This window comes from Trachurus japonicus, chromosome 9 (assembly GCF_045865225.1).
Source record: "Trachurus japonicus isolate A0001 chromosome 9, Traja_1.0".
Taxonomy (NCBI): Eukaryota; Metazoa; Chordata; class Actinopteri; order Carangiformes; family Carangidae; genus Trachurus; species Trachurus japonicus.
In genome coordinates, this window is record NC_140915.1 from 6,425,126 (window position 1) to 6,452,412 (window position 27,287).

At 41.1% G+C, this 27,287-nt stretch overlaps 1 protein-coding gene across 1 annotated transcript; it reads right to left on the bottom strand.

Annotated features, from left to right (window-relative positions):
- Window positions 1-21,540: 21,540 nt before the first annotated feature.
- On the bottom strand, window positions 21,541-26,660 carry ppic (peptidylprolyl isomerase C). The gene is made up of 6 exons (XM_085785811.1): window positions 26,533-26,660; window positions 25,213-25,326; window positions 24,040-24,133; window positions 23,795-23,862; window positions 23,075-23,191; window positions 21,541-21,966 (listed from the first exon to the last, which is right to left on the bottom strand). Exons 1-6 carry the CDS (start codon window positions 26,641-26,643, stop codon window positions 21,838-21,840), a joined length of 633 nt encoding a protein of 210 aa, XP_085641937.1. The 5' UTR covers window positions 26,644-26,660; the 3' UTR covers window positions 21,541-21,837.
- Between the last annotated feature and the right edge of the window lie 627 nt (window positions 26,661-27,287).

Sequence of the window (27,287 nt, forward strand, 5' to 3'; positions counted from 1 at the left end):
CATGACAACATATTGTCACGTGTATTGTTTTGCCTCGTGCTGACGGACCACTTGTTTACATAGAGGCTTGTTTATGCCGTTTCGCTGTCGTCCGTCTGCCGTCTGCCCAATTTCACGTGAATGCAGCATGAAAAACACGATTGAGTTGCTTGAGATATACAACCGCAACACTAGATGGGAGGAATTCTTACACAATATAGAAAAAAGTGGTTAATTTTTTTTTTTTTTTTTTTTTAATCTGGTAAAATTTCTCAGAAAAAGTGGTAAAATTTTGAAGAAAAAAAAAAAAAAGTTTTAAAGAAACTTTTAGAAGAAACTACGGAAGCCCTAAAGGGCCAAGTCCGTATAAATTTTTTTATTATCGTTTTCTCGTGATAACGACTTATTATTTCGTTATCTCGAGATAACAAAGTCTGTTTTCTCGTGATAACGAATTAATTTATTTCATTATCTCGAGATAACAAAGACCGTTTTCTCGTGATAATGAAATAATCATAGAATGTGTGGTTGACATGGTTGCCTAGCAACATGTTTCCCCGGTGCAATCGCTTCTGCTTACGGGGAAGTAGCAGCTGGTTAGCCGCTGTATGTTCGTAGCAGGGGGCTACTACGTATTAACTGACTCGCCGCTCTGTGTGTGTGTCGCGGTGATAATTTAACCGTGAAAAGTAGGCTACAACACACACAACATAACGTTACAGCCGCAGTGTTGTGAGTGAATCATGTCGGGACAACCAGGCTTCATGAATCCGCTTCACAGACCCCGGTGCCCGGCCGCCGCCGGTGTGTGTGTGTTGTAGCCTACTTTTCACAGTTAAATTATCACCGCGACACACACACAGAGCGGTGAGTCAGTTAATACGTAGTAGCCCCCTGCTACGAACATACAGCGGCTAACCAGCTGCTACTTCCCCGTAAGCAGAAGCGATTGCACCGGGGAAACATGTTGCTAGGCAACCATGTCAACCACACATTCTATGATTATTTCATTATCACGAGAAAACGGTCTTTGTTATCTCGAGATAACGAAATAAATTAATTCGTTATCACGAGAAAACAGACTTTGTTATCTCGAGATAACGAAATAATAAGTCGTTATCACGAGAAAACGATAATAAAAAAATTTATACGGACTTGGCCCTTTAGGGCTTCCGTAAGAAACTGGTAAAATTACTCAAGAATTGTAGAAAAAGTGGTAACATTTTTCAAAAACAGGGTGGGGGGGGGGGGGGGGCAAACAATAATACAAAAGGTGTAAAATTTCTTTAAAAATTGTATAAAGTAGAACAGAAAAATTGAGAAGAAACTGCTAAAATTTCTCAAAAAAATTCTAGGAAAAGTGGTACAATTTCAGGGAAAAAAAGGAAAGAAAGAAAAGAAAAAAAGAAAACAACAATTAAAAAAGTGAAAAAATTCTAGGAAAAAGTGGTAAAATTTCAAGAAAAAGTTGGGGACCTCCTTGAACCCTGTCAACCCTCCCACTTTGAGAACCATTGACATCTACTTTCAGGGTAAATACAGGAATCTTGAAGTTAATTCTAAAACCTTTTTAAGACTTTTTCAAGACCTTCTCAACATTTTTTAACACCTCACCGCCACTTCAAGCTGTAACCATTTACATTAACTGAACAGTTTTAGTTTGTGATAAAGACTCTAGACCACTATGATACAACAGAATTTAAAAAAGGCTGGGATAATAAATCAAAGGCAAAGTTTATCAAAAAAAACATTGCTCCACTCTCAAAAAAACAAAAACAACAATCTTCTTTTCTATTTTATGAACCGGTTTATCTTTGTTCTTTAATAAAATGAATAAATTCACACACTTTCACAATGTTTTTTAGGACTCAAACTCTTGGACAGCTAATTCAGAAAAAATACCTTCAAATTTTAAGACTTTATAAAGTCGTGAAAAGACTTTTTAATACTTTTTAAGGGTCTTAATTTTCCCAAAATTGATTTATCACCTTTTAATACTTTTCAAGACCCCGCGGATACCCTGACTTTACTGGGAATACTGAAATATTTATGCATTTTCAGTGGGTATACTGAGTAAACCTGAGTATCACATAGACTCGTATCCCTCCGCCGCGCAGATTATAGTCCCATCACGTCTGAGACCGACAGCTCCTGAACTGCATGAGTGAAGTTTTTAGTTTTTAGTTGTTTGGATGTGGATTAATGATTTTCATGAGGTCGTTCTGACCTTTGACCCCGTGGAGCTGCGACCTGCACGAGGCCAGAACCCTGTCGACGGAGGTTTTTGTGACTTTGACCTTTGTTCAGTCAAGTTGATCTGAAAAAAAAATGAACTGGACTTGAATTAACTTTATTTATTGATCATTAATCATCAACAAGAAAAATTATGAAATGACCGAACACGAGGAAAAAAGGAGGAAGAAGAGGAGGGGGAGGAGGAGGGGGGGGGGGGGTATTTGCATGAACACAACATTAACCACACACACACACACACACACACACACACTGCATTGATTTCCTCTCACCTCCTCCTCCTCCAACTTTCCTCTTTATATATTTTTTCTAGTTTTGCATAATGTTATCGAGCGGCTGCAGCATCAGATCAGCTGCTCACTGACAGAGGAGTAAACTGCAGGAGGAAGAGGAGGAGAGAAGGGAGGAGAGAGAGAGAGAGAGAGAGGAAGAGAAATAAGATGAGGAGGAGGAGGAGAGAGAGGGAAGAGGAGGAGGGAGAGAAAGAAGAGAAGGAGGAGGAGAGAGAGAGAGAGAGAGAGAGAGGAGGAAGAGAGAGACAATGAGGAAGAAGAAGAATAGGAGGAGAGAGAGAGGAGGAGGGGGAAGAGAGAGAGAGGAAGAGGAAGAAGAGGAGGAGGAAAAGAAAGAGGAGGAAGAGGAGGAGGAGGAGAGAGAGGAGGAGGAAGAGAAAGAAGAGAGGAGGAAGAGAAAGAAGAGGAAGAGGAGAGAGAGGAGCAAGAAGAGAAAGAATAGGAGAGAGAGAGGAAGAGAAAGAAGAGGATGAGGAGAAAGAGAAAGAAGAGGAGGAGAGAGAGGAGGAAGAGAAAGAAGAGGAGGAGAGAAAGAGGAGGAGAGAGAGAGAGGATGAGGAAGAGAGAGAGGAAGAGGAAGAAGAGGAGGAGGAAAAGAAAGAGAGAGGGAGGAAGAGAAAGAAAGAGAGAGGGAGGAAGAGGAGGAAGAAGAGAAAGGAGGAGAGAGAGGGGAGGAGGAAGAGGCAGAGGAAGATGAGGAGGAAGAGAAAGAAGAGAGGAGGAAGAGAAAGAAAGAGAGAGGGAGGAAGAGGAGGAAGAAGAGAAAGGAGGAGAGAGAGGGGAGGAGGAAGAGGCAGAGGAAGATGAGGAGGAAGAGAAAGAAGAGGAGAGAGGAGCAAGAAGAGAAAGGAGGAAGATGAGAGAGAGAGGAGGAGGAAAAGAAAGAGGAGGAAGAAGAAGAGGAAGAGAGAGAGGAGGAGGAAAAGAGAGAAGAGGAGGAGGAGAAAGAGAGGAAGAGGAACAGAAAGGAGGAGGAGAGAGTAGAGAGAAAGAGGATGAGGAAGAGAAAGAGAAAGAAGAGGAGGAGGAAGAAGAGGAGGAGGAAGAAGAGGAGGAGGACTGAGCTGAGGTCAGAGGTCAGACAGGTGGAGACGAGTTCAAAGAAACGAGTGACGTCGTCGTCGTCGTCGAGTCTTTGACGTCGAAGCTGTGAAACCAAAGTGACGTTCACTGTCGTCGGGAAGAAAACGGCAAAACATGAAGCGTCCATGTTGTGTTCAATGCTCACGGAGCTTTTTTCTACTTTTACCATCTTTTTTCCTCTCCTCTTCCTCCTCCTCCTCCTCCTCCTCCTCCTCCCTCTCTCCTTCCCTCCCTCTGCTCCGGCCTTCACTGCTAATTAGTTTCAGAGGGAGAGCAGAGAGGGAGAGAGGGTGAGGAGGGTGAGGAGGAGGAAAAAGGACGGATGAGGAGGAGAGAGAGAGTGAAGAACAAAAAATGAGTCCTGTTGTTGAAACGACAGTCTCATTTCCTGGTTTTAACATGTTATTATCACGTTATTAACATGTTATTATCACGTTATTATAATGTTATTATTACGTTATTAACATGTTATTATCATGATATTAACATCAGTTTCGGTGCAGATTTGTCAACTACAGACGGAGCAATAACGTGATGCAACAGTTTTTAACGTCTTGAGACAAAAATGACACAAAGAGTGGAGTTAGACTTCATTGATCACAAAGGAATTCAAGTATCCAGTAGCGCGCATATGTATAACAATATAATATAATATAATATAATATAATATAATATAACAATATAACATAACATAATATAACATAAAAACATAACATAACATAACATAGCCTAATATAAAGAGCATGGTAGGGCAAAATGAAACAGATAAGAAAAATAAGAAAAAATATACGCACCATATACATTCATATAAATTGTGTTTTTATTTTTGTTTTGTTTCATTTTCTTTGTTAAAGGAATAGTCCAGCTTTTTTTGAAGTGGGGTTGTAGGAGCTACAAATGGCCATTAAGTATCATATCTGCAGTAGAATGCATGTAGCATGTCAACACTTAATAGAAATTTATTAAGATGATGAGTAGCTGGCTGGGCTGCAGCCGTTCAATTTATTTTATGTCACTTTTGTTGATGTTTTTCTTCTTCTACTTCCATTTCTTCTTTGCTTGGATGTAGGTACTATCTAATTTGTGAATTAATTCTTTGTAACAAGGGGTAGACAATATAAGTTCGCTTCTTTCTGCCCCCTGTCATTCAAGAGTTACAGTATTGTCATTGTTTTTTTTTAATGAGTTTTATTTTATATTTTGTTTTTATGCTCGATAAATGAATGAAATAAATAAATAAACTAAACTAAACTAGAAAGGTCTGACAAACACTGGCGCATAGACACAGTCGGCAAGCAAGGAAACGTCACTTCTGGTTAGGGCCGTGGGGGAAAACAAACCGTTTTCCCCATACACACTCATGCAAAAAGGCGGCATTTTAAACCTTTGTCAAACGCTTGTTCGCCGTCCTGTCTTAGTTTTAATCACATGTATATGCTGACAAAGAGCTATATATTAGAAAACTCATCACGATCTGGGTCGATTGCTGTCCGTACATCTTAAAATATAAAGTTTTCACAGCCATAGCCTACACCGAGTCAGCAGGGTCGGCAACCTTCACTTCCGGTCAGAGCGTTACACGTTTGGAGAAGATGAGCGAAGTTCCGATATAAAAGTTCAGGTTGTGGTTTTTGAATTTATTTGCGGTGCAAAATAATACACAATAACTCAGGCAGTGTCTACGAGTGTCTAGAGCCGGCCGGCGGCGACTAAGAGAGCGTCAGAGCCGTGGGGGAAGACAAATATGACTGACTGTGAAATACCTAATATTTTTAAATGTACGGACAACAATCGACCCAGATCGTGATGAGTTTCTAAAAATATAGCTCTCTGTCAGCATATACATGTGATTAAAACTAAGACAGGACGGCGAAAAAGCCTTTGACAAAGGTTTAAAATGCCGCGTTTTTGCATGAGTGTGTATGGGGGACACGGTTTGTTTTCCCCCACGGCCATAACCGGAAGTGACGTTTCCTTGCTTGCCGACTGTGTCTATCACGCTGCACCGAGACACAGGCAATTGTTGTCAATGAGGGACGATTTATCTGCGTATTTTCACCGTCTACGAGAAGTCTTGTCTCAAAATAATACACCAGTTCAAGAGTACGACCTAAAGTAAAGATTTACGATGCATCAGCTGGTCGGAAATGACAACCCCACTTCAAAACAGCTGAACTATCCCTTTAATGCAACAAAAACCAGTAAAACCAGCTCCAGGTCTCTGGTCCAGATGTTGGACGAACTCCTTTTGTGACCATCGCCTGTGGTGCGTTCAGGTTCATACTGTACGTTCACAGTCGTCTGCTTCATCTACACTTTGTTTCTCTGCGGGTTAAGTTTCTTTTTAGTTTTTTGTGACTCGTATGCGACTGAATTGATGAATGAAGGAGGAAGGTTTCTTTTTTCTTTCTTTTTTTAAACTCAAAACAATAAAAGTAAAAAAAAAAACCAACAACAAATAAGTGATTTTTTTTTTTTTTTAAAGGGAAAAAAAAGCAGAAAGTCTGACACAGGAAGCTCAGCGCGGCGCTCTCCTCTCAGTTAGGACTCTAATTGGACGATGAGAGGCGTCCAAGAGCCCGCTGAGGGTGTGTGTGTGTGTGTGTGTCTGTCTGTGTGTGTGTGTGTGTGTGTCTGCGTGTGTGTGTGTGTGTCTGTGTGTGTGTGTGTGTGTGTGTCAGCATTTCGATTTTCTCGCAGCATCCCTCTCTCTTTTCTCTTTCGTCCTAAAGAGGAGGAGGAGGAGGAGGTGTCACCGTGGTTATGGTTGCCGGCAGTGACAGGACAGCAGCTGTGCTCTCTCTCTCTCTCTCTCTCTTCCTCTTCCCCCCTTTTTTCTCTCTCTGTCTCTCTGTCTCTCTCTCTCTCTCTCTCTCCTCCTCCTTCTCCTCCTCCTCATCGGTCCGGATGAACGAAACTCAGGGGAAATCATCACTATGTTTACTCCGACCCCCCCTCACCCCCACGCCACCACCCGCTATCTCTTGTCCCATAACCCCCTGCTGCTGCTGCTGCTGCTATAACCCCCCCAACCCTCCACATATCTCTGTTTTCCGCCCTATGATGGTAGTTGTTAGACAGATAGACAGCAACACACACACACACACACACAGGTTGATTTTGACTGTATTTCATGTGATGTAGTGAGTCCAGATGTTCAGTTATAATAGATAATATGATTGAATATGCTAAAAGATTGTTGTGTTGAAACGTCTTAATTGATATTGATTATTAATATCTGTATTAGTGAAATGACTCATTGTAAGCATAAACACTGAACCTTTCATGGTTAAGTTAATTGAAATCATGAATAGACAGCAACACACAATAATAATAATAATAATAATAGATAATATGATTGAATATGCTAAAAGATTGTTGTGTTGAAACGTCTTAATTGATATGAATTAATATCTGTATTAGTGAAATGACTCATTGTAAGCATAAACACTGAACCTTTCATGGTTAAGTTAATTGAAATCATGAATAGACAGCAACACACAATAATAATAATAATAATAATAGATAATATGATTGAATATGCTAAAAGATTGTTGTGTTGAAACGTCTTAATTGATATTAATTAATATCTGTATTAGTGAAATGACTCATTTCTTACATCATTCCATCATTCTTATAACTGTAAGCATATAAACACTGAACCTTTCATGGTTAAGTTAATTGAAATCATGAATAGACAGCAACACACAATAATAATAATAATAATAATAATAGATAATATGATTGAATATGCTAAAAGATTGTTGTGTTGAAACGTCTTAATTGATATTAATTAATATCTGTATTAGTGAAATGACTCATTTCTTACATCATTCCATCATTCTTATAACTGTAAGCATATAAACACTGAACCTTTCATGGTTAAGTTAATTGAAATCATGAATAGACATAACAGCAACACACACATGCATACACACACACACATCCTTGTAATGCTATCTTTGTGAGGACACTCATTGGCATAATCATGTATTCCCTAGCCCCTAACCCTAACCTTAACCATTCAAAACAAATACTTAACCTTAACCATTAATTTTAACCTAACTTAAAGGGATACACCAATATTTTTTTCTTTACGTTTCTTGTAATTTAATGAGTCCAGATGTTCAGTTGTAATAGATAATATGATTGAATATGCTAAAAGACTGTTGTGTTGAAACAACGTCTTAATTGATATGAATTAATATCTGTATTAGTGAAATGACTCATTGTAAGCATAAACACTGAACCTTTCATGGTTAAGTTAATTGAAATCATGAATAGATAGCAACACACACTTTGTGAGAACACTCATTGATATAATAATGTATTCCCTAGCCCCTTACCCTAACCTTAACAATTCAAAACAAATGCCTAACCTTAAAGGGATAGTTCAACATTTTGGCAAATTGGCCCATTGCCATAATCCCTATAGTCATAGCAGTAGGTTTGTTACCTTTACTAATTGTCGGTGCAAGCTATTTTTAGATCGGCGGAGCAGAGCCGCGAGCTGCTCAGAGCTACGCTACGGAGGCTAATGGGATTTCTTGGTTTCCCTCATCAAACTCATCAAATACAAAATCTCAAATCTCCAAAATGCTTTCGTGGACAAGTTGTGACCTGCACATTCACCACGCTATGAGATAGTAATGGAACATTACAAAACGGAGCCGTTTTCAAGGTAAATACAGAGTCTGTTTGATGAAAAACTGTCCCTGAAGGCAACGTGCATCAGCGGTTTTGCATGAATTTCCCTCTAAAACAACTCTGTCTGGTAACGTTGTGTTATTATCTCATAGCGTGGTGAATGTGCAGGTCACAACTTGTCCACCAGAGCGTTGTGGAGTTGTTGGATTGTGTATTTGATGAGTTTGATGAGGGAAACCAAGAAATCATGAGCCTCCGTAGCGTAGCTCTGAGCAGCTCACGGCTCTGCTCCGCCGTTGTAAAAATAGCTTGCACCGACAATTAAAGGCAAATGGGCAAATTATGGCAATGGGCCAATTTGCCAAAATGTTGAACTATCACTTTAACCATTACTCTTAACCTAATTTAAACCTAATTACAACCATTACTCTTAACCCTCAAACAGCCCTTGGAAAAAGTGAGGACCGGCCAAAACGTCCTCACTCTGTTGGTTATAAAAACTCTTTCCGGCCCTCACAATGTAGTAAGTACAACAACATGCACACACACACACACACACACACACACACACACACACACACACACACACATACACACACACACACAATCCTCCACTCTCTTGTAAATGTGTGACCTCCGCCAGCATCCAAAGAAAAGATGAGGGAGGAGGAGATGGAGGGGGGAAAAATGGCCAGCAATTGGCGGTGATGGTGATGTGAGGAGGAAGGGGGAGGAAGAGGAGGAGGGGGGAGTAAAGGCCAGACAATTGGTGGTGAGGGATGCAAGAGAGAGAGGAGGGGGGGGGGAGAGAAAGAGGCCTTGAGAGGGCGATCAATGCGATGTTCACCTGCCGTCCACCTTCCCAATTTAAAGAGAAGGAGCGCTAACGATTTCCCCCGGCCGGCTCCTCCTCTCGAGCTCCATCACATCAGCTGGGAGGAGGAGGAGGAGGAGGAGGAGGAGGAGGAGGCGCAGCAGCAGCAGAGAAAGTAGAAAAATTAGGCCCCGGTCAGAGCAGCAGCAGCAGCAGCAGCAGCAGTACTAACAGCAGCAATGCATATAGATGGGGAAAAAGCGGGAAAAATTAGCCGCTAATGGTGAAACGCATGTAGTTAAGACGGGAAAAAGGGAGGCGGAAAATGGGTTTTAATAACGCGTGGGTGTGAGAAGAAAAAGTGGACGGAGGAGAAATTAGGTTTTTTAATGTGTAAACAGAGGAGGGGGAGGGGGGAGGAACTAAATCACTGCACAATTAGGTGTTAATGATAAAAATGCATAGAAAAAGCAGAAGAAGGAGCAGTGTGTGTAAGAGAGGAGAAAATCAGCTTTTATAGTGCAGGAGTTGTGAATGTAAATGGGACAAACAACACAGAGTGAAAACCAGAAGAGATACTGGAATTAACCCGAGTGTAATTAAGAATAAAAGAGTTTGTTGTTGTATGACTGAAACACACAAAAAAGACAAATGGAAAATTTGTCTTTGCATATAAAGAAGGAAGATCAGTATCAGCTTATTTTAGGTAAAAATAGTTTAAATCAATTTTGCAGATGCCAACTATCAAAGTTTTTTAATAGGCTACACTTTATTTTTATATTCAGAGTTTTGTAACACTGTTAAGAAATTTAATACATTTTAGCTTTAGCTGTGACTTAAAGTTAACAGTTTTACAGTTTGCTAGTTTCTGTCTTTCTTAAGTTACAGTTGAAGGTGAGAAAACGCATTCACAATCAAAATCATTTCCTACCGGGAGGAATCGAACCCGCAGCGCTCCATGGCCGCTCCACCCAACTGAGCGATACGTCTCACAGTTTTTATCGAGTTTTCCACTCTTTTTCAGAGTCGGTCAGCCGTTAACCATCCAGCCTCAACCCATGATTTTTTTTTTTTTTTGGTGGCTTTTGTCCATATCACCCTGTGGTCAGTCCGTCACTGTCCGCAACCTGTTCATGTGTTCAGAGCATTTGTGCGCATTCGTGGAACGTGCTTGCAGCGCTACGGAAATCCAGACTTTACACAGCAACAGCAAATAATATTTTACAATTGTCTGATAGGTCACTAAGTAAAGACAGTAAAACAGAGCAATCTGCCTTCGCATCATCCATTCATAGATTAATGTGAGTTTTTATGTTGGTGTTTGTACTGTAGGCTATGTCTGACTGTTTTGGAGCCCAAACTAATGACAATTTTCTATCCTTGCGATAGACAATAAAGTTTTTTGAATTGAATTGAATTGAATTGAATGTGCGTGAGTGTAATAGCATTTTTACCTCCTTCATGAGATACTTTCTATGATAATTATATAATCAAGTTCTTTTGCATTTAAACCACCTAAGACACCTAACCTTCTGCTTTCCCAAGACTTCCTTCTGTAATTTGTGAATTCAAGTTCCTTTACACTTAACCATCTGTGATGCCCAACTTCCCACTTCCTAATTCACACTCAAACCCCTTTGTATTTTAATTGTAGGGTATGTCTTGACTCCATACCTCGGGAAACCGGTGACGATACCTTCAAAGACAAAGGTGTGAAAAGACAATCAGGGAAGGGGCCGGCTAAAGGACACAAACACACCCCAGAGGTGGACCTTCCCTTAGCTATAAGTGTATAGGCTTTCCCCATGTTCGGGGTCTTTCTGCATCTTGAATCGCTCGCATGTTGATTGACCTTTTCTTTGCAAAGGAAATAAAAGCTTGTCGGCCGGCGAGTCAATATTTCATTCTTCATCAGCAACAGAGAATTTCCACGACAGTGAGCCAGATAGCCTTTAGCCTAACCTAGCTACAGTTACGTGTTTGCTAGTTTCACATTTCTTAGGCTACAGTTTTGCTAACGGTTAGCTAGTTTCTAACTTGACTCTCAATTACAGTTGAGCTAACAGTGCCCTTTTTGTTTGTTTTTTACTAACAATTTGGTTTCATATTTCTCAACAAATATAAAAAAGTCTAATATCTAATTTTAACAAACACTGGTGTTCAGAGTTTTTGTATCAACAAAGTTTATTATATAGCCTAATGTTAATCTTTTTGTGACTCTGCAGTTAGGCTATGGGCTTTTATTAATTGATGACTTTGGAGTTTTAGCTGTTTGCTTTTTAAAATATTCTCTGGGCAACACATTGAATCGAAGGCAACTGGACTTTTATTTGTCTAGGAAGACGTTTCGCCCTCTTATCCAAGGGGCTTCATCAGTTCACAACGCATCGGTCTGACTAGAATGAGAATAGACTTTTTAAGATAAACGTATTAATTTATGGATTATCAATAAGGTAAAAAAAGAAAGAAAAAAATTACACCACTCACTTCAGACTTAATTGTCCTGTTTTAATAAATGTATTTGAGTTTAAGCTATTTGTCTCCCCTAGCTGCTTCTAGTCTTTTTGCTATATGCTGCTCTAAGCTAACTAGCCTAGCTACATGTCCTGGGTTTGAACCATAGACTGTGGTTTGAACCGGACACGTTGCTAATCTCACACTGCTCACCAGTCGAACATGAGCAGCCTTCTGTGGCCTGGATATAAAAAAAAAAAAATCCACAGCCTCACAGACGTCTCTCAGTCTCTGTGTCGATAATATACAGTATAATTTAGTGGAGCGGAGGTCTGTCGGTCTCCGTCTCTACGCCGCTCTTCACTGTTACATGTCAATATGTCTCTGTGTAAAAAAAAAAGAAGAAAAAATGTCAGCAGACTAATTCCTGGGCTGCGTTTAGCTACTGCAGCCGGTGGCCTCAGCCGTTCTGAATTTGAATTGACTGTGTGTCATTGTCATAATATCAAAGCTACAATAAGACACACTGATATATCCGACCGCCCTTCCCTTCCTCCTCCCCCTCCTCCTCCTCGCTCTGCCTTTGACACATGTGACTATTCATGTTCCCGCTCTCCTGCCCCGACCTGTCAGCGCTGTCAATATGATTATTCCTCTCTCTAATTGCAGCCACAGAGGAAGGAGAAGAAGGAGAAGAGGAAAGACAGAGGAGGAGGAAAAGAAGCAAGACGAGGAGGAAGGTGATAATTGTTGTAGAGGAGGCCGAGACTCCACATCGCCGTGGTGACAGCAGCAAAGGTGCTCCACCACGACGCTTTGACGGGGATGTCGAGACGAGCCGGTTCATGTTTTAACGACCTGTGAAATGTCTCACACATAGCATAATGTTCTTCTGGGGCTGTAGGTACAGTAAATCCGGCCAATCAGAGTGAGGTATTTGCTTCGACAGCGTGCACGGCTTTTGTTTATCTTGGATTCTCTCCGCTCCAGCGCTGATGCAGCTTTGAAGTGAAAACGATCAAGTGCGTTTCGTGCGTATCGATCAGCCTTCAGACCTGAAACACTTCCCAGCTCCACTTGGCAGTTTTAGCTCATCATAAGGAGGACCGAGACCGAAGCCGGACAAATCTCCTCCTGTACTTCTGTAAAAGTTAAAGAACATTTTGACTTCACAAGAGTTTCTCGATTGATTTTCAACCTTCCAGAAAACCGTTCGACACACAGAAATGTGAAAATGACTTTGCTCAGTTGAGTCACACAGGATGAGCTCAGTCCTCGTTGTGTCCTGAACGCTATCCTCGGCAGATTAATGAAGATCTGCTAACTGATGGAAAATAAAAAGCAGTTTTGGTTCCATAACTTATATTATATCACACACAATTACACAAATCTGCAAGATGACATTCATTGTAATTAAATTAACACATTCATGGTCCTAAGAGGATACTACTCAAGTCTTGTGGTCCAAACTGACCAGCTGTCAGTAGCATGAACCGTACCATTTTCTGATCTGGACGTTATCTTATCGTATCTTAGCCTAAGTAGCTAACACGCTCATATATTCCTACTCTTAATTTCTTACTTTCAGAGTTTATGAATTAGATTGTGACAGCTAGTTTCTAACTTTTTCTAACTTAAATTTTGGCCAATTTCTCATCTTCACAGTAACTTACAGTTTAGTTAAACAGTGTCAATGTTAATGTAAAATTTAGCCTTAATTTACAGTGAAGCTAATGAGTTTTGGCTTGTATCGAACTTAACTTTTAGTCTACAGTTTAGCTAACTAATGCTAGCAAGTTTCTAACTTTAGCCTTAAAGGGACAACAAGGAGTTTCTATTTGGTTATAAAAAAAGTCTCATGTTAATGTGGATGAATCTCCGCTACCCACACTTGTTAATGGCTCCATTTTAGATAAATATATCGTTTTGTCTCTATTGTTATTTTGTTATTATTAGTGGTGGTGGAAATGCTGGTCGAGCCGACCAGCGTTTCTTTACTTTCGGTTTCGTGGCGAGTCATGAGAATAATGCCGCCGAATCGCCTTTTATGGTCGGAACTACAACGTTATGTGATCGTCTTCGAACCTCTGACTTTAATTCTTGATGAATGAAAACATGAGTCTGTCTTGCGCCGGTCAAAGAATTTCACGGTGTGGAGGTTCATAAATGTAGTGTGAAAACACTTCGCTTTTCCAAAACTCCTCGTTGTCCCTTTAACTTCAGCACAGTTACACAGTCACAGTCCGGTCACAGTCCGGTTACAGTCCCCTAACAGTCTGGTTACAATCCGGTTATAATCCGGTTACAATCCGGTTGTAGTCTGGTTACAGTCCCATTACAGCCCAGCTACAATCCGGTTACAGTCCCGTAACAGTCCGGTTACAGTCTGGTTACAATCCGGTTACAGTCCCGTTACAGTCTGGTTACAATCCGGTTACAGTCTGGTTACAATCCGGTTATAATCCGGTTATAGTCCGGTTACAGTCCGGTCACAGTCCTGTTACAATCTGGTTACAGTCTGGTTACAATCCGGTTACAATCCGGTTACAGTCCCGTAACAGTCTGGTTACAGTCTGGTTACAATCTGGTTACAGTCTAGTTACAATCTGGTTACAATCTGGTTACAGTCTGGTTACAATCCGGTTACAATCTGGTTATAATCTGGTTACAGTCTAGTTACAATCTGGTTATAATCTGGTTACAGTCTAGTTACAATCTGGTTATAATCTAGTTACAATCTGGTTACAATCTGGTTACAGTCTGGTTACAGTCTGGTTATAATCTGGTTACAGTCTAGTTACAATCTGGTTATAATCTGGTTACAGTCTAGTTACAATCTGGTTATAATCTGGTTATAATCGTCCTGTCTGACGTTGTTTCAGAACAAACTGATGATCTGAGTGAAGTCGTCCTTAAGTATCAGTCTGAGTGATGCAGCTCTGTGGTTGTGTACTTGTTGTGTTGTGTTGTGTTGTGTGTTGTGTTGTGTTGTGTTGTGTGTTGTGTTGTGTTGTGTTGTGTTGTGTTGTGTGCAGGTTAGCTGTTAGTTCTCAGGGCAGCTCTCTCTCTCTCTCTCTCTCTCTCTCTCTCTCTCTCTGTGTGTCTGATGATGTGTTTGCTGCTGACCTTTAAACAACTCTGTCCCATCATCCTCTGCTTCTCTTACAGAGGCCCACAGGGAGCGTGCACACACACACACACACACACACACACACACACACACACACACATACAGTTATACACGCAGAGAAAGGATAGACAATCTTACAAACACACACACACACACACCCATGCATGTAAATAGGTTTCTGCTGGCCTGGGAATACACAGTATACATGTGAGAGTGTGAACACAAACACACACACATACACATACATACACAGAAACTGCAAACACACACTTCTATGAACACACACACACACACACACACACAGAGACACACAAACACACACACACACAGAGGCATCACTGTCCGAGGTTTGGTGGTAATGAGGCCTGTCATCCTTCCACACAGCCTCCCTCTCTTTCTCTCTTTCTTTCTTTTTACATTGATCCACTAACAGATCCCCAATATAACAACTAGCAGTCGCTGTGGGAGTCTCCCCTCTTTCCTCTCCTCCTCCCTCCTCCTCCTCTTCCCTCCTCCTCCTCCTCCTCGACACGCATCCCTTCGGACCATTTAAAAACCTACCACCACTTTCTCTCTCTCTCTCCTCTCTCTGTCTCTTTCTCTTCGAGTCTCTCTATCTCTTTCTATTTCTCTCCCCCCCGTCCTCCTAAACCCTCTCTTGCCCTCCTCTCTACTCTTGTTATATGGGCTGACAAACAGAGAGTGGGTGGGTGGGGGGTGCTTAAGGTCCATCGGTCCGTCCGTCCGTCTCACCTGGACGTCCTGTGGAAAAATGAAACAACAGCAGCAGGAAATAGAGACTCAGCTGAGACGTTTCAGAGCGTCGGGAAATGACATTTCTCACAGTTCGTGCTGCTGTTTGCAGCCGTTTATTGTGTTTTATCCGTTTATCAGCTGCTTCAGTACGTAAATATACCGGAGCACTTCTGCATATACAGTATCTACACTGCTCAAAAAAATAAAGGGAACACTTAAACAACACATCTTAGATCTCAATTAATGAAATATTGCAGTTTAAAATCATTATTCAATATAGTATAGTAGAGTGTGTTGAGAACAAAATAACATAAAAATGATCAATGTAAATCAAAATTATCATCCCAGGTTGATTTCACACGGGTGTGATACACTTGGACTTACAATGTGTTGTTTAAGTGTTCCCTTTATTTTTTTGAGCAGTGTATTTAAGTTCCATTCTTATTATGTTGTGTATTTTCATGTATATTGTTTCTATCATTTTCTGTCTCTATGTTGATTCTTCATTGAGGGACGAATAGTGTTTTATCTTATGTCAAAACCACAAAGGAAGGAGACTCTCAACTCAACTCATCTATATTTTAAAACAACCGTAGTTGAAAACGAAGTGCTGTACATAGAGACATAAAACAATTAGCAATAAAATGAATAAAACAAAAAAATAGTTGTTTCATTGTTTCTAAAAGCAATTTGAAACAATAAACCAATAAATGAAAGCAAACCATACAACACTAAAACAAGAGCAGAGTCTCATGTGGAGTTGAAAACCAGGAAGTAAAAAAGACAAACATTTGGAAAAAAAAATTCATTAAAAAAACACATTGAAAAGTTTTTATTAGTTGTTTTTTTATCTTAGGTATGTAGTCTTTTATTTTGATATACCTGAAAAGATATATTATATACAGTTTTGTTTTTCATTCACAGCTTATTATTATTATATTTATTCAAATGTTTAGCAGTTTCTCTTTTGCAGCTTTGATCTCGACTCCGTCACCGTTTCTCCCTGTGGTTTCCTGTTTCACTGTCCAATTAAAGATGTTGAATATTATTTTCCAAACTTCTAATATAAGAATCAAAACATACAAAGATTCATAATTAGCACTTTCCCACATGTGAAAAGCATCGGGATGCAGCAGCTTCAACGGTCCAACGCAGGTGGAGGAGGAAGCAGCAGCTGCTGTGGAATAATAAACAGGCGTCAGTGGTGAAAATCAGGATTATTTAGTTCATTTGTGGAGATCGGACTTTTTTCGGGCCGAGTCGAAGCGGACGGCCGAGAAACATTTCACTGTTTTCTGTCGACTCCACGTCCTCCTCCAGAGATTTCTGCTCCGCTCTGACCTTTGTGTTGGGAGATGTTTTCCTCCCCAGTGTGTGTGCGTGAAGGAAGGTGTGTATCTGTTTATCTGCTTGTATCTTTGTGTGTGTGTGTGTGTGTGTGTGTGTGTGTGTGTGTGTTGTAGAACAGGGGAAAACAAATCACCCGCTGTAGTTCTCATTAGCAGCAGTTTTGTGTCAGCGCTGAGAGATCAGCTGTCAGCTCTCGGCCTTCCTCTGCAGCTTCACCTTTTACAGACCATAATTACACCGTTTAACGCCAACGCCCGTCACGCCGCGGCCGCAAGGTCCACGGTGCTGTGTGCATCACCAGTCTGCAGTCTGCAGGTAGACTGGTTAACCATGGGTAGTTGGTGTAATGTTGTAATGAGTTTAAAGGGATAGTTCAGCCAAAATTCAAATTTCACTCATTATCTACTCACCCTCATGTGGACTAAGGGCTGGGAGAAGTTTCAGAGTCCTCCGTGGCTTCTCTGAGTTACAGGGGGTCTCGGCGTAGCAGTGCATGTCCGTAAATGGATACCAACTGTCTTCGTAACAAAAAGACATCCAAATACCTCCATGCCGCCCCTATGTAATGTCCGTTATTGAAGCCCCGAAATTGCTAGTTTCGAGCCCAGTTCAAACCGGGAAGAGGACAGACCCTGGTTCGTCCAAATTTGATGAACCGGGAAGAGGAGCTTCCGCTACAAACAAGCTTGAAATATAGACTCATTTAATTTTTTTGGGGACAATTTCGCAGAAGGTATTTGGATGTTTTTTGGTGTGTCTTTTTGTTACGAAGACAGTTGGTATCCATTTGCAACCGTTATATGGACATGCACTGCTACGCCGAGACCCCCTGTAACTCAGAGAAGCCACGGAGGACTCTGAAACTTCCCCCAGCCCTTAGTCCACATGAGGGGGAGGAGATGATGAGTGAAATTTCAATTTTGGGTGAACTATCCCTTTAATTTTAATTTTGAACAGCCCCTGAGGTCAGATCTCCGGCTCAGAAAGTTGGACAAATCCAGCAAGCTCCAACATAAGAATTCAAGATGGCTGCCAACAGTCGTGAGTGAACTCTTGTATTGTTTCTTTTTAGGGATGTCCGATATTGGAATTTTTGCTGATGATGTGCCAATTCTGTCCAACACTTTATTTCCGATTCAGATAACACCTGATACAGATACGGTATTAATACATATTATGTCTACTTTTATTGTGATGCCCCACTGGACCCATTCCACAAATTAACATTGTTTGTCTACACACAGCTCTGACTGATGGATCAAACCATCACCGCTGCATGTATTGTTATTATTGTGTTGTAGCTACTGCAGCACACACTGATTGACTTGAATGGGGGTGTATTGCAGTGGGCAATGGCGACGAACAGAGTGGAACAATGGTCCACTGCTACTTAACTCACTACGAAATCCAGACATTTATTGGCAGAAAACACGATAACGATATGGACAATTTTTACGTTTTTGTTGTTGCTAATATCGGGCCAATATTATTGGACATTCCTATTTCTTTTATTTATGTCGCAGAATAAAGTCAGACATATGACACTGTTTAATCCTTATCCCGGGACATTTTCCTACACTGTTCATTAAAACAGCCCAAACTGCTGTTATTAGAATAGTAGGCTATTGCTAACGATGGCTAGCAGTGGTTAGCGGCTAAAGGCCTGCGTGTTTTAGTGAACGTGACCTGTTTGTGTGGTAAGTCTGTACGACTTTTGTAAAACATTATAAATTGTTCGCATTGAAATCATTAGTTTTTCCATTTCAAATCATTAATCGTCCATTTTTATCCAACTAATGTGTTTGTTTTTCAGCAGCAAGCAACCTCAACTCAAAGGTGATGTCCAACGTAAATGAAATGCACGTTATATTAGGTATTATTATTAGTAGTAGTACAGATATCACCGCATTTACATAAATACATGGTTTAAAATTAGGATTTCTCTGTTAGGGATTTGGCGGGTTTTTGACACAACATGCTACATTTTGGCCAAATCAGGACGTACTACCAGTAAAGTATGTGGTTACAGACAAACGTGGCCTCAGCATTGATTGACCGCCATTTAATGTGAGATTCATGGAGTGTCACTTGAACGCAGCATAAAATATAAAACAGTTGAACAGTGAAAAGACAGAAACACAGACACACAGTCTCTCACTTGTTTTTGCATCAGCATGTGGTTTATTGTAGAAAATACACCTGTTGGCACCTTTTTCTGTCGTTATAGAAACTAAACGTTCAGCCTTTGATATGTTTGGTAAAGTTCTGCATTAACTTCAGTGGCACGAGGAAGATCGGTCATAACTTTATTAGATAACGAGGCTGCCGTGGACGTTAGCAGAAAACAACCCAAACAACATTAAAACAAACAATGAACACATTAAAACAGTCAGGATGCGTTCACTGACCTGGTGAAAACACATCACCAACACAAAGTATGACATTAAAAACCCGTTATTTAGAGAACAGAAACAGTATTAATAATCCTTGTCACACTTTTTGAACAATTTCATCCTGTGCAATTTGTGCTGTAGTTTTTTTTTGCAAACATGATATGGTGCATAATACAACAGGAGGAAAACACAGTTGACATCCAAGAATAAGAAAACTCAGAGTGACATTTGACACTTGCTACAGTGGCTGTTAGATATTTTTTGCATAATGTTCATAAAGAAGTGTTGGATTTAAGCTATTAAAATATTGATAAGATGCATAGAAAGTGCAAGAACATTTTGGCAAATGAGAAACGATTTGGCAACAAGAGGTTAATGAGGAGCTACATAGTTGTTGTTGTTGTGTTAAGTGCAAGGTAACATGATATGTGTCATGTTGGATTTCACAGCACCAAACCTTTGTTATAAAACTACATTTTCTCGTATCAAACATGCTCTTCGGTCTATTTCCTGTGATGAAATGACGGCAGCTTAAAGTGTTCGTTATTTAGCTTGAGTTTTTAGAGATGATGCTAACTGGCGCCATCTGCTAAATGCTATGCTAACGTATCAAACCGTTAGCATGAACCACAGTGAATCTGATAAATACTGAACACACTGAACTGCCTCCATCCCCCTCTGCTGGAAACCTCCTATCTCCAGGTTTTGGTATTTGTAAATGTTACATAGTTTGCTACGGTAACCGACTTCAATAAATGCTCCATCTTAAAGGGATAGTTCACCCAAAATTGAAACATCAAATTTCGAATGTCAAATTTGGACGAACAGGGAAGAGGAGCTTCGAGAAGCTTCCGCTACAAAAGAAAACTCAGAGTGACATTTGACACTCTGAATTTGGTTCATCCAAATTTGACAAACTGGGAAGAGGAGCTTCGAGAAGCGCTATAAAACAAGCTTGAAATATAGACTCTTTTTTTTTTCGGGACAATTTCGCATTTAGGGGCTTCAATACAAGACGGACATTACATACGGGCAGCATGGAGGTATTTGGATGTTTTTTGGTGTGTCTTTTTGTTACGAAGACAGTTGGTATCCATTTGCAACCGTTATATGGACATGCACTGCTACGCCGAGACCCCCTGTAACTCAGAGAAGCCAATTCAAAATTTTAATTTTGGGTGAACTATCCCTTTAACAGAACTAGAAAATTCATTCGTTTTTGTCAAAGATATGTTTTTTTCTTTTTCTTTGTCCTCAAAGGTCAACAATGAAAACGTTATGAAATTATAATTGAGGCTAATTCTGAAAAGCCGCCATTTTGGAGATAAGAGGTTTCCAACTGAGTAAACAGGAAATATAATTCCTTTACCATATATGGTCATTTAGCTTTGTTTGAACAGTACAGTCTATTACCACAGTTCAGTTTTCTCCCTGTTATCACAAAGTTGATAAAAATCCTCCGTCTGTTCACAGATGTTTGTTAGACAGCGTCTGTGTCACTGATATGTTCTGTTAATAACTTAATAATAAATGTTTCGTATATATATTATCTCTGTAGCCTATACAGTGGAGATCAATCAGAAGTCATGTTTTGTCTTTCAACAACATGCTAACGATAGTGAGCTGTGATTAGCATTGCCACAGCTTGATGTTAACATGCTAATGTTTAGCATGCAACATTTATGCTGCGTTCGTGACAAGTTGGAACTTGCGTTTTTCCGACCTCCTCCTAAACGTGCAATCGAACGGCACCTCAAGTCGGAGCTTCCACTCGGCAAAGTCGTAGGAAAGAATCCCCCCTGACTTCTTCGAGAATCAGTTGTCTGACGTCACACAACAATCTGCACCGTGCAGAACCACACCGTCAACGGTAAAACATTGATTAAAATGCATTTTAATGCCAAAATACATTAAAATGTTCTTTTTTAAATCCGCCATGTTTTTGGTTATTCTGGTGTGGTGCGTCTCGAATGCTTCGAAGTCGGAGATTCCGAGTTGCGAGTTGTCTCGAACGCAGCATTACTGTATGTCATAGTTAGCATGTAAAGGCGTTAATGTCCCAGCGTGCAATGCTTCGTGGTAATGTTAGCTTAGCTAGCTAATAGGGACGGGTATTGAACCTTGAACTGAGCACAGATTCTAGTTTTGTTGCAATTTTTCAAATATTTCTCGATACTAAATTGTGATTTTTGAGTTGAGTAATTGTGTTTTGAGAAAAGTTGCTTTGTGATCCATTACTTTCACCAGCTGACAAACATTTTAATGTTAGGCCTGGGCGCAAGTTTTGCTATAGGCCTAACATTAGCATTAACAGTTGTTTGGTTCGCCAGTGAACTATAGTCATGCCAAGATGTGTAATTTTAAAATTATGGGATGGACCAAGTGGAACAGAGCTAACTGTTAGCATGCTAACTTGAGATGGTTTCCTCCAGACTGCTGTGTAAACTGCTGTTAATGCCAATGTCGATGCTGGTGTTAGCTATGGGTATAAGCTGTTTGTGTTTGAAAGTATGTGGTATCGATCCTGAATCTAAGGTCGGCTATTATCCGATCAATAATCAAACGTACTTGCTAGCATGTTAGCATTAGCATGTGAATATGCAGAAGTAACAGTATGAAGAAGTCCAGTCATGATTTCTGATTGATCACCGGTGTATATAAAGTGGCGAGGCGCTCTGCCGGTGTTTACCAGCCCTCCACCTCCACTACGAACGGCTCTTTGACCGGGATCCTGCCGCTGTTGACGATCACACACTCGGTGTACGGCAGGTTCCTGTCGTTGGTGTCCTGCAGCTCGATGGTGTGAACCACGGCCTGGAGGAGAGACAGCACACTAGCAGGTTACATCTGTTTCTAATGGTCTCAGAGTCTGTCAATGGTTTTAGTCTCTTTGAACCCTCAGATAGAGTTTAACAAACAGCTCAGCTCGGTGTCACATCCTGGTTTTGACTGTTGGCACATTCACTAAGCGTGGAACAAGCTCCACAAAGTGAAGTCTAGTGTTGTGGTAGTCAAGATCGGTCTTGAGATGACAGATGCACTTTAATGAATCTTAACAGCACTTAACAACACTTTTGTCGATTCAATGCATTAATCCATCTGTGTGATACGGTATCTGTACCATGTTGTGCTTTGTTTTGTCCATGTCTAATGTTAGTTAGTTCAAGTTTATTTCGGACATGTTAAAAGAAATGAAACATAATACAGTATGGACAGACAAAACAAATAAAAACACATGAACAAAAATAAAATAAAATAATTGAAGATAAAGATAATTTGATTTTTTTTGTTTGTTTGTTTTTTCATATCCGAAAAGGAGTGGAAAGAAGTAAAACTTATTTACTCCCACCCCTATTCATAAATTATCTATCAAGCTTCCTTGTCATTATACAATAAATTCAATTATGAGTTTATCTAGCTGGATTTATTGTTGTTTTAGTGTGAACAACAGTGTTAACATACTGACTTCATACTGATGTTTCAGCTGTAGATCCTTCTCATCTCATTTGTGTTAGAAAACTTAAAAAAAATAAAAAAATAAAGTTTCTGCAGCTTTTTTTTCTTTTTTTTTTTTAAAGAGCAAGGCCTCTTTAAAAGGGGGCGGAGCTTCTCCCCAACTTCCTCTTCCTGGTCTGTGGTTTACTTCCTGAGTGGGCGGAGCCTCTGAATCTCTATAGGAAGTTCACCTGAGGCTTCATGTGGACGTCGCCTATGTGAGTTTGTGTTTCGTTTTGTTTTGTCTTACAGCTTCACAAAACAACATCCTGCAGTTTGTTTGTCATGAGGATAAAAACATGTGTGTGTTTGTGTGTTTGTGTGTTTGTGTGTGTGTGTGTGTTTGTGTGTTTGTGTGTGTGTGTGTGTGTGTGTGTGTGTGTGTGTGTGTGTGTGTGTGTGTGTGTGTGTGTGTTTGCTGACTCACCATCCCGTCCAGGACTTTACCAAACACCACGTGTTTCCCGTCCAACCACGGAGCTCTGGCCGCCAGGATGAAGAACTGAGACCCGTTGGTGTCGGGACCGGCGTTCGCCATGCTCACCTGGTACACACACACACACACACACACACACATACACACACTGGTGTTAGCTAGCTGTAACTGAGCACATTCGTCCTGCTTTCTGCTTCTTAAAGAACTGATTGTGATGCTGTGATGTTGAGGAGGTCCAGTGGGTCGTCCTGTGATCATAGAGTTGGAGGTTCGATTCCCAGCTCTCCACATAATATATTAACCATATCAATCAATCAATCAATCAGGCTTTATTTGTATAGCACTTTTCATGCCCATGGCAGCTCAAAGTGCTTTACATGTTAAAAACAAGCAATATAGGGGACACATATTGGGAGACATAGGGAACACATGTTAGGGAGACATACATAGATTTGCAAACACATACACATTCACACAATAATTTTAGAACATTGGATTTTATCGGGGAAACGCTATCTAATACTCACTCATTTGCAGTGGGGAAAACACTAAATAAAATGAAGTAAAATAAATAAAATTGAGAAGACGAGAAAGACACTAGGTAAAATGAAATAAGATAGATAAAATGAGAGGATAAGAGAGATACTATATCAAATGAGGTAAAATAGATAAAAAATATAACAGTGTGTGTGTGTGTGTGTGTGCTCTCACCCATCCTGCTCCTAAATGCTTCAGTCTGAAGTTCTCGTCTGCGAACGTCGTCCCGTAGATACTGTGACCTGCAGAGATCCACAGGAAAATCTAAGAAACATGAGATCTCCAAAGGTGTGTGTGTGTGTGTTAGTGTGGTTGTGTGTGTGTGTGGTGGTGTGTGTTAGTGTGTGTTTGTGTGTGTTTGTGTGTGTTAGTGTGTGTGTGTGTGTGTGTGTGTGTGTGTGTGTGTGTGTGTGTGGTACCTCCGGTGCCGTCTCCGGCCGTGAAGTCTCCTCCCTGGATCATGAAGTCTTTGATGACTCTGTGGAACTTGGTGCCTTTGTAGCCGTAACCTTTCTGTCAACACAACACGACATCATCACACCGTGCTGCGTTCAGGGACGTTCGAGTTCGGTCAAGTCTGTCAATATGGTCAATATTATTTCATACTTGAAGGACGAGGTTACGACGGAGTATTAGAGTCACATTGAGAAAAACAGACTTCGAGAATAAAGTAATAAATTACGAGAATAAAGTCATAACATTACGAGAATAAAGTCGGAAATTAACGTGAATAAAGTCGTACATTTCCTACGAGAAAAAAAGTCATAACATTACGAGAATAAAGTCGTAAATTTCCGAGAATAAAGTCTTAAATTTACGAGAATAAAGTCGTACATTTCCTATGAGAAAAAAGTCATAACATTACAGGAATAAAGCCGTAAATTTACGAGAATAAAGTCGTACATTTCCTACAAGAAAAAAGTCATAACATTGCGAGAATGAAGTCGTAAATTTACGACTTTATTCTTGAAGTTTGTGATTTTTTTATTTGTCAATGTGGCCCTAATACTCTAGCCTGACTCTCGCCAGACCCTTGTAGTTCCGCAAAGCTATGCTGAGCTCCGCACAAGAGTCTGGGACTGCTCCATAGACGATTCATTTCAGAAGGCGGGGCCTTGTAAAAAAAATCTTGTATGTGATTGGATAAACCACTTGTCCGTTATCTTGTTGACGTGCTACTTCAGCCACTCACCGCGAGCCGCCATTGTTGTTTGACTCAAACAGTCGCTTCAGCGCTACGTCACACCTCAGAAAGTCCCGCCCGGCGATCCTGATTGGTTCATTATTTTTTGCTCCGGGGAAGAAGTTTGCATTGGCCTCGAGTCCAGACCCTTGTGCGAAGCTGAGCGTAGCGCCTCTGGTGGAGCTTTGCGGAACTACAAGGGTCTGGCGAGAGCCAGGCTACTAATACTCCGTCGTACGAGGTAAAATGTTCCAGGTGTTTTTTTAATCATGTGGACGATGGAAACTGAACTTCCGACGCATCAAACTGGTCAGAAAGTTTCACTTTGTCTATAGATCAATACATCTGATTGCCAATCGCTTCAGATAGGCTATGTGAGTGTGTGTGTGTGTGTAAACTGCCAGCTTACCTCGCCGGTTGCCAGGGCAACGAAGTTATTGACAGTAAGAGGGACGACCTCTCCAAACAGCCCGATGACGATCCGACCCACCTCGTGACCCGCCACCGTGATGTCGAAAAACACCTGGAGAGACACACACACATTTAAAGGGACAGTATGTATCTTATTTGGCTTTTTATTAGCAAAAATCAAATATTGCTTTCATAAATACGTATTTACCGAAGTCTAATCACAACCGCATACAAATGAAAGTTTTTTTCAAAGGAGTTTAAATCGAAAGCAGTTCATGTTCACATCTGACCAGGCTGGACCAGTCAGATGCTACATGAACTGATGAAGCCTCTTGGATGAGAGGTGAAACGTCTTCCTAGACAAATAACGAAGTCCAGCTGCTTTCGATTTAACCTCCTTTGAAATACTATGACCTGGACAAATGAGAATATGCACCGGCTCATACAAATTAAAGCTTTCTCGTAGCTCAAAATAAGTTGTTTACATATACATAGACGGTCGGTGCGCCCACCGGAGGCTGCCATGTTGCATCGCCATCTTTGAATACGGTACGCGAAAGCGGACAAACCTGGTTTCTGTAGGCTACAGCTTTAAACTTATTTAATATAGCCTAAATGAGAAACGTGAGTTGACAAGTGTCAAAACAAGAGTAACACTAAGTAAATAGAATCAGTGGAGCTCAAACTTCTCATTTTTCTACTTTTAAAACCCAAGAGAGAAAAACATTCATTATAATAAATCACATTTACTTTATCATCAGTCCACAGCAGGTGGAGTTGATGCGTTCACTGACGGTCTGTGTTTTTAGGTCTGTGAGTGTGTGTGAGTGTGAGCAGCCTGCGGGTCAACGCACTGCGCATTAAGCCACGTCTGAATAGACACGTGTACAGCTGTGTGTGTGTGTGTGTGTGTGTGTGTGTGTGTGTGTGTGTGTGTGTGTGTGTGTGTGTGTGTGTGTGTGTGTGTGTGTGTGTGTGTGTGTCTGGCTTGTGTCACATATTCTGGAAAGATCTGTGATAAAGAAATGCGAGAGTCGAGTGTTTCTCTCTCTCTCTCACACACACACACACACACACACACACACACACACACACACACACTGGTACCGGACACGTCTTCTCTCTGCATCTGGCTGTGTGTGTGTGTGCGCGTGCTCGTGCTGTATAGCTGTTATTATCCAGGCTGTCGTCGGGAGCGCGCATGCATGAGAGGAGGAGACGCGCGGAGACGCAGCGCGTTTCGATTGATGCAAATAAATGCGGCAGAAAATAAACCATCATCATCTTCATCTTCATCTTCATCTTCTTCATCACCCACCTTCTCCGTGACCTTCGGGCCGGTCCGAGCCGCCGAGCCGGTCACCGAGTGCGCGCGGGCGGCGGCGGAGAGCAGCAGCAGCGCGGGAAGCACGAGACTCCGGAGCTCCATGTTCACAGCCGAGACAGCGGCGGATGGAGAGACACCGAGAGGAGGAGGAGGAGGAGGAGGAGAGAGGGAGAGAAGGGAGGAGAGAGGGAGGAGGGAGGAATCACAGAGAGTCACAGCTGGAGGAGGCTGACCGGGAAACAGCGCTCCTAACCCGGCTACGTCACCACTAGGCCACGCCCCCCTCTGGATCAGAGCCCCGCCCACTGAGGAAGAGAGCGAGATGGAGAGGAAGAGAGGAGGAAACAAAGGAGAGAGAAGGAAAGAAGGAGAGATGAAAAGGAATAAAGGAGGAGAAAAGGGAGATCAGAGAAGAAAGAGAAGAAAGGATGAAACGTTTATGGAAGGATCGAGCTATAGGGAGAGGAAACGTTACCAGACAGAGTTGTTTTAGAGGGAAATTCAGAGACTGTTGATGAAAAACTGTCCCTGAAGGCAACACACATCACTGGTTTTGCATGAATTTCCCTCTAAAACAACTCTGTCTGGTAACGGTCTGTTATTATCTCATAGCGTGGTGAATGTGCAGGTCACAACTTGTCCACCAGAGTGTTGTGGAGTTGTTGGATTGTGTATTTGATGAGTTTGATGAGAGAAACCAAGAAATCCCATAATGAGCCTCCGTAGCGTAGCTCTGAGCAGCTCAC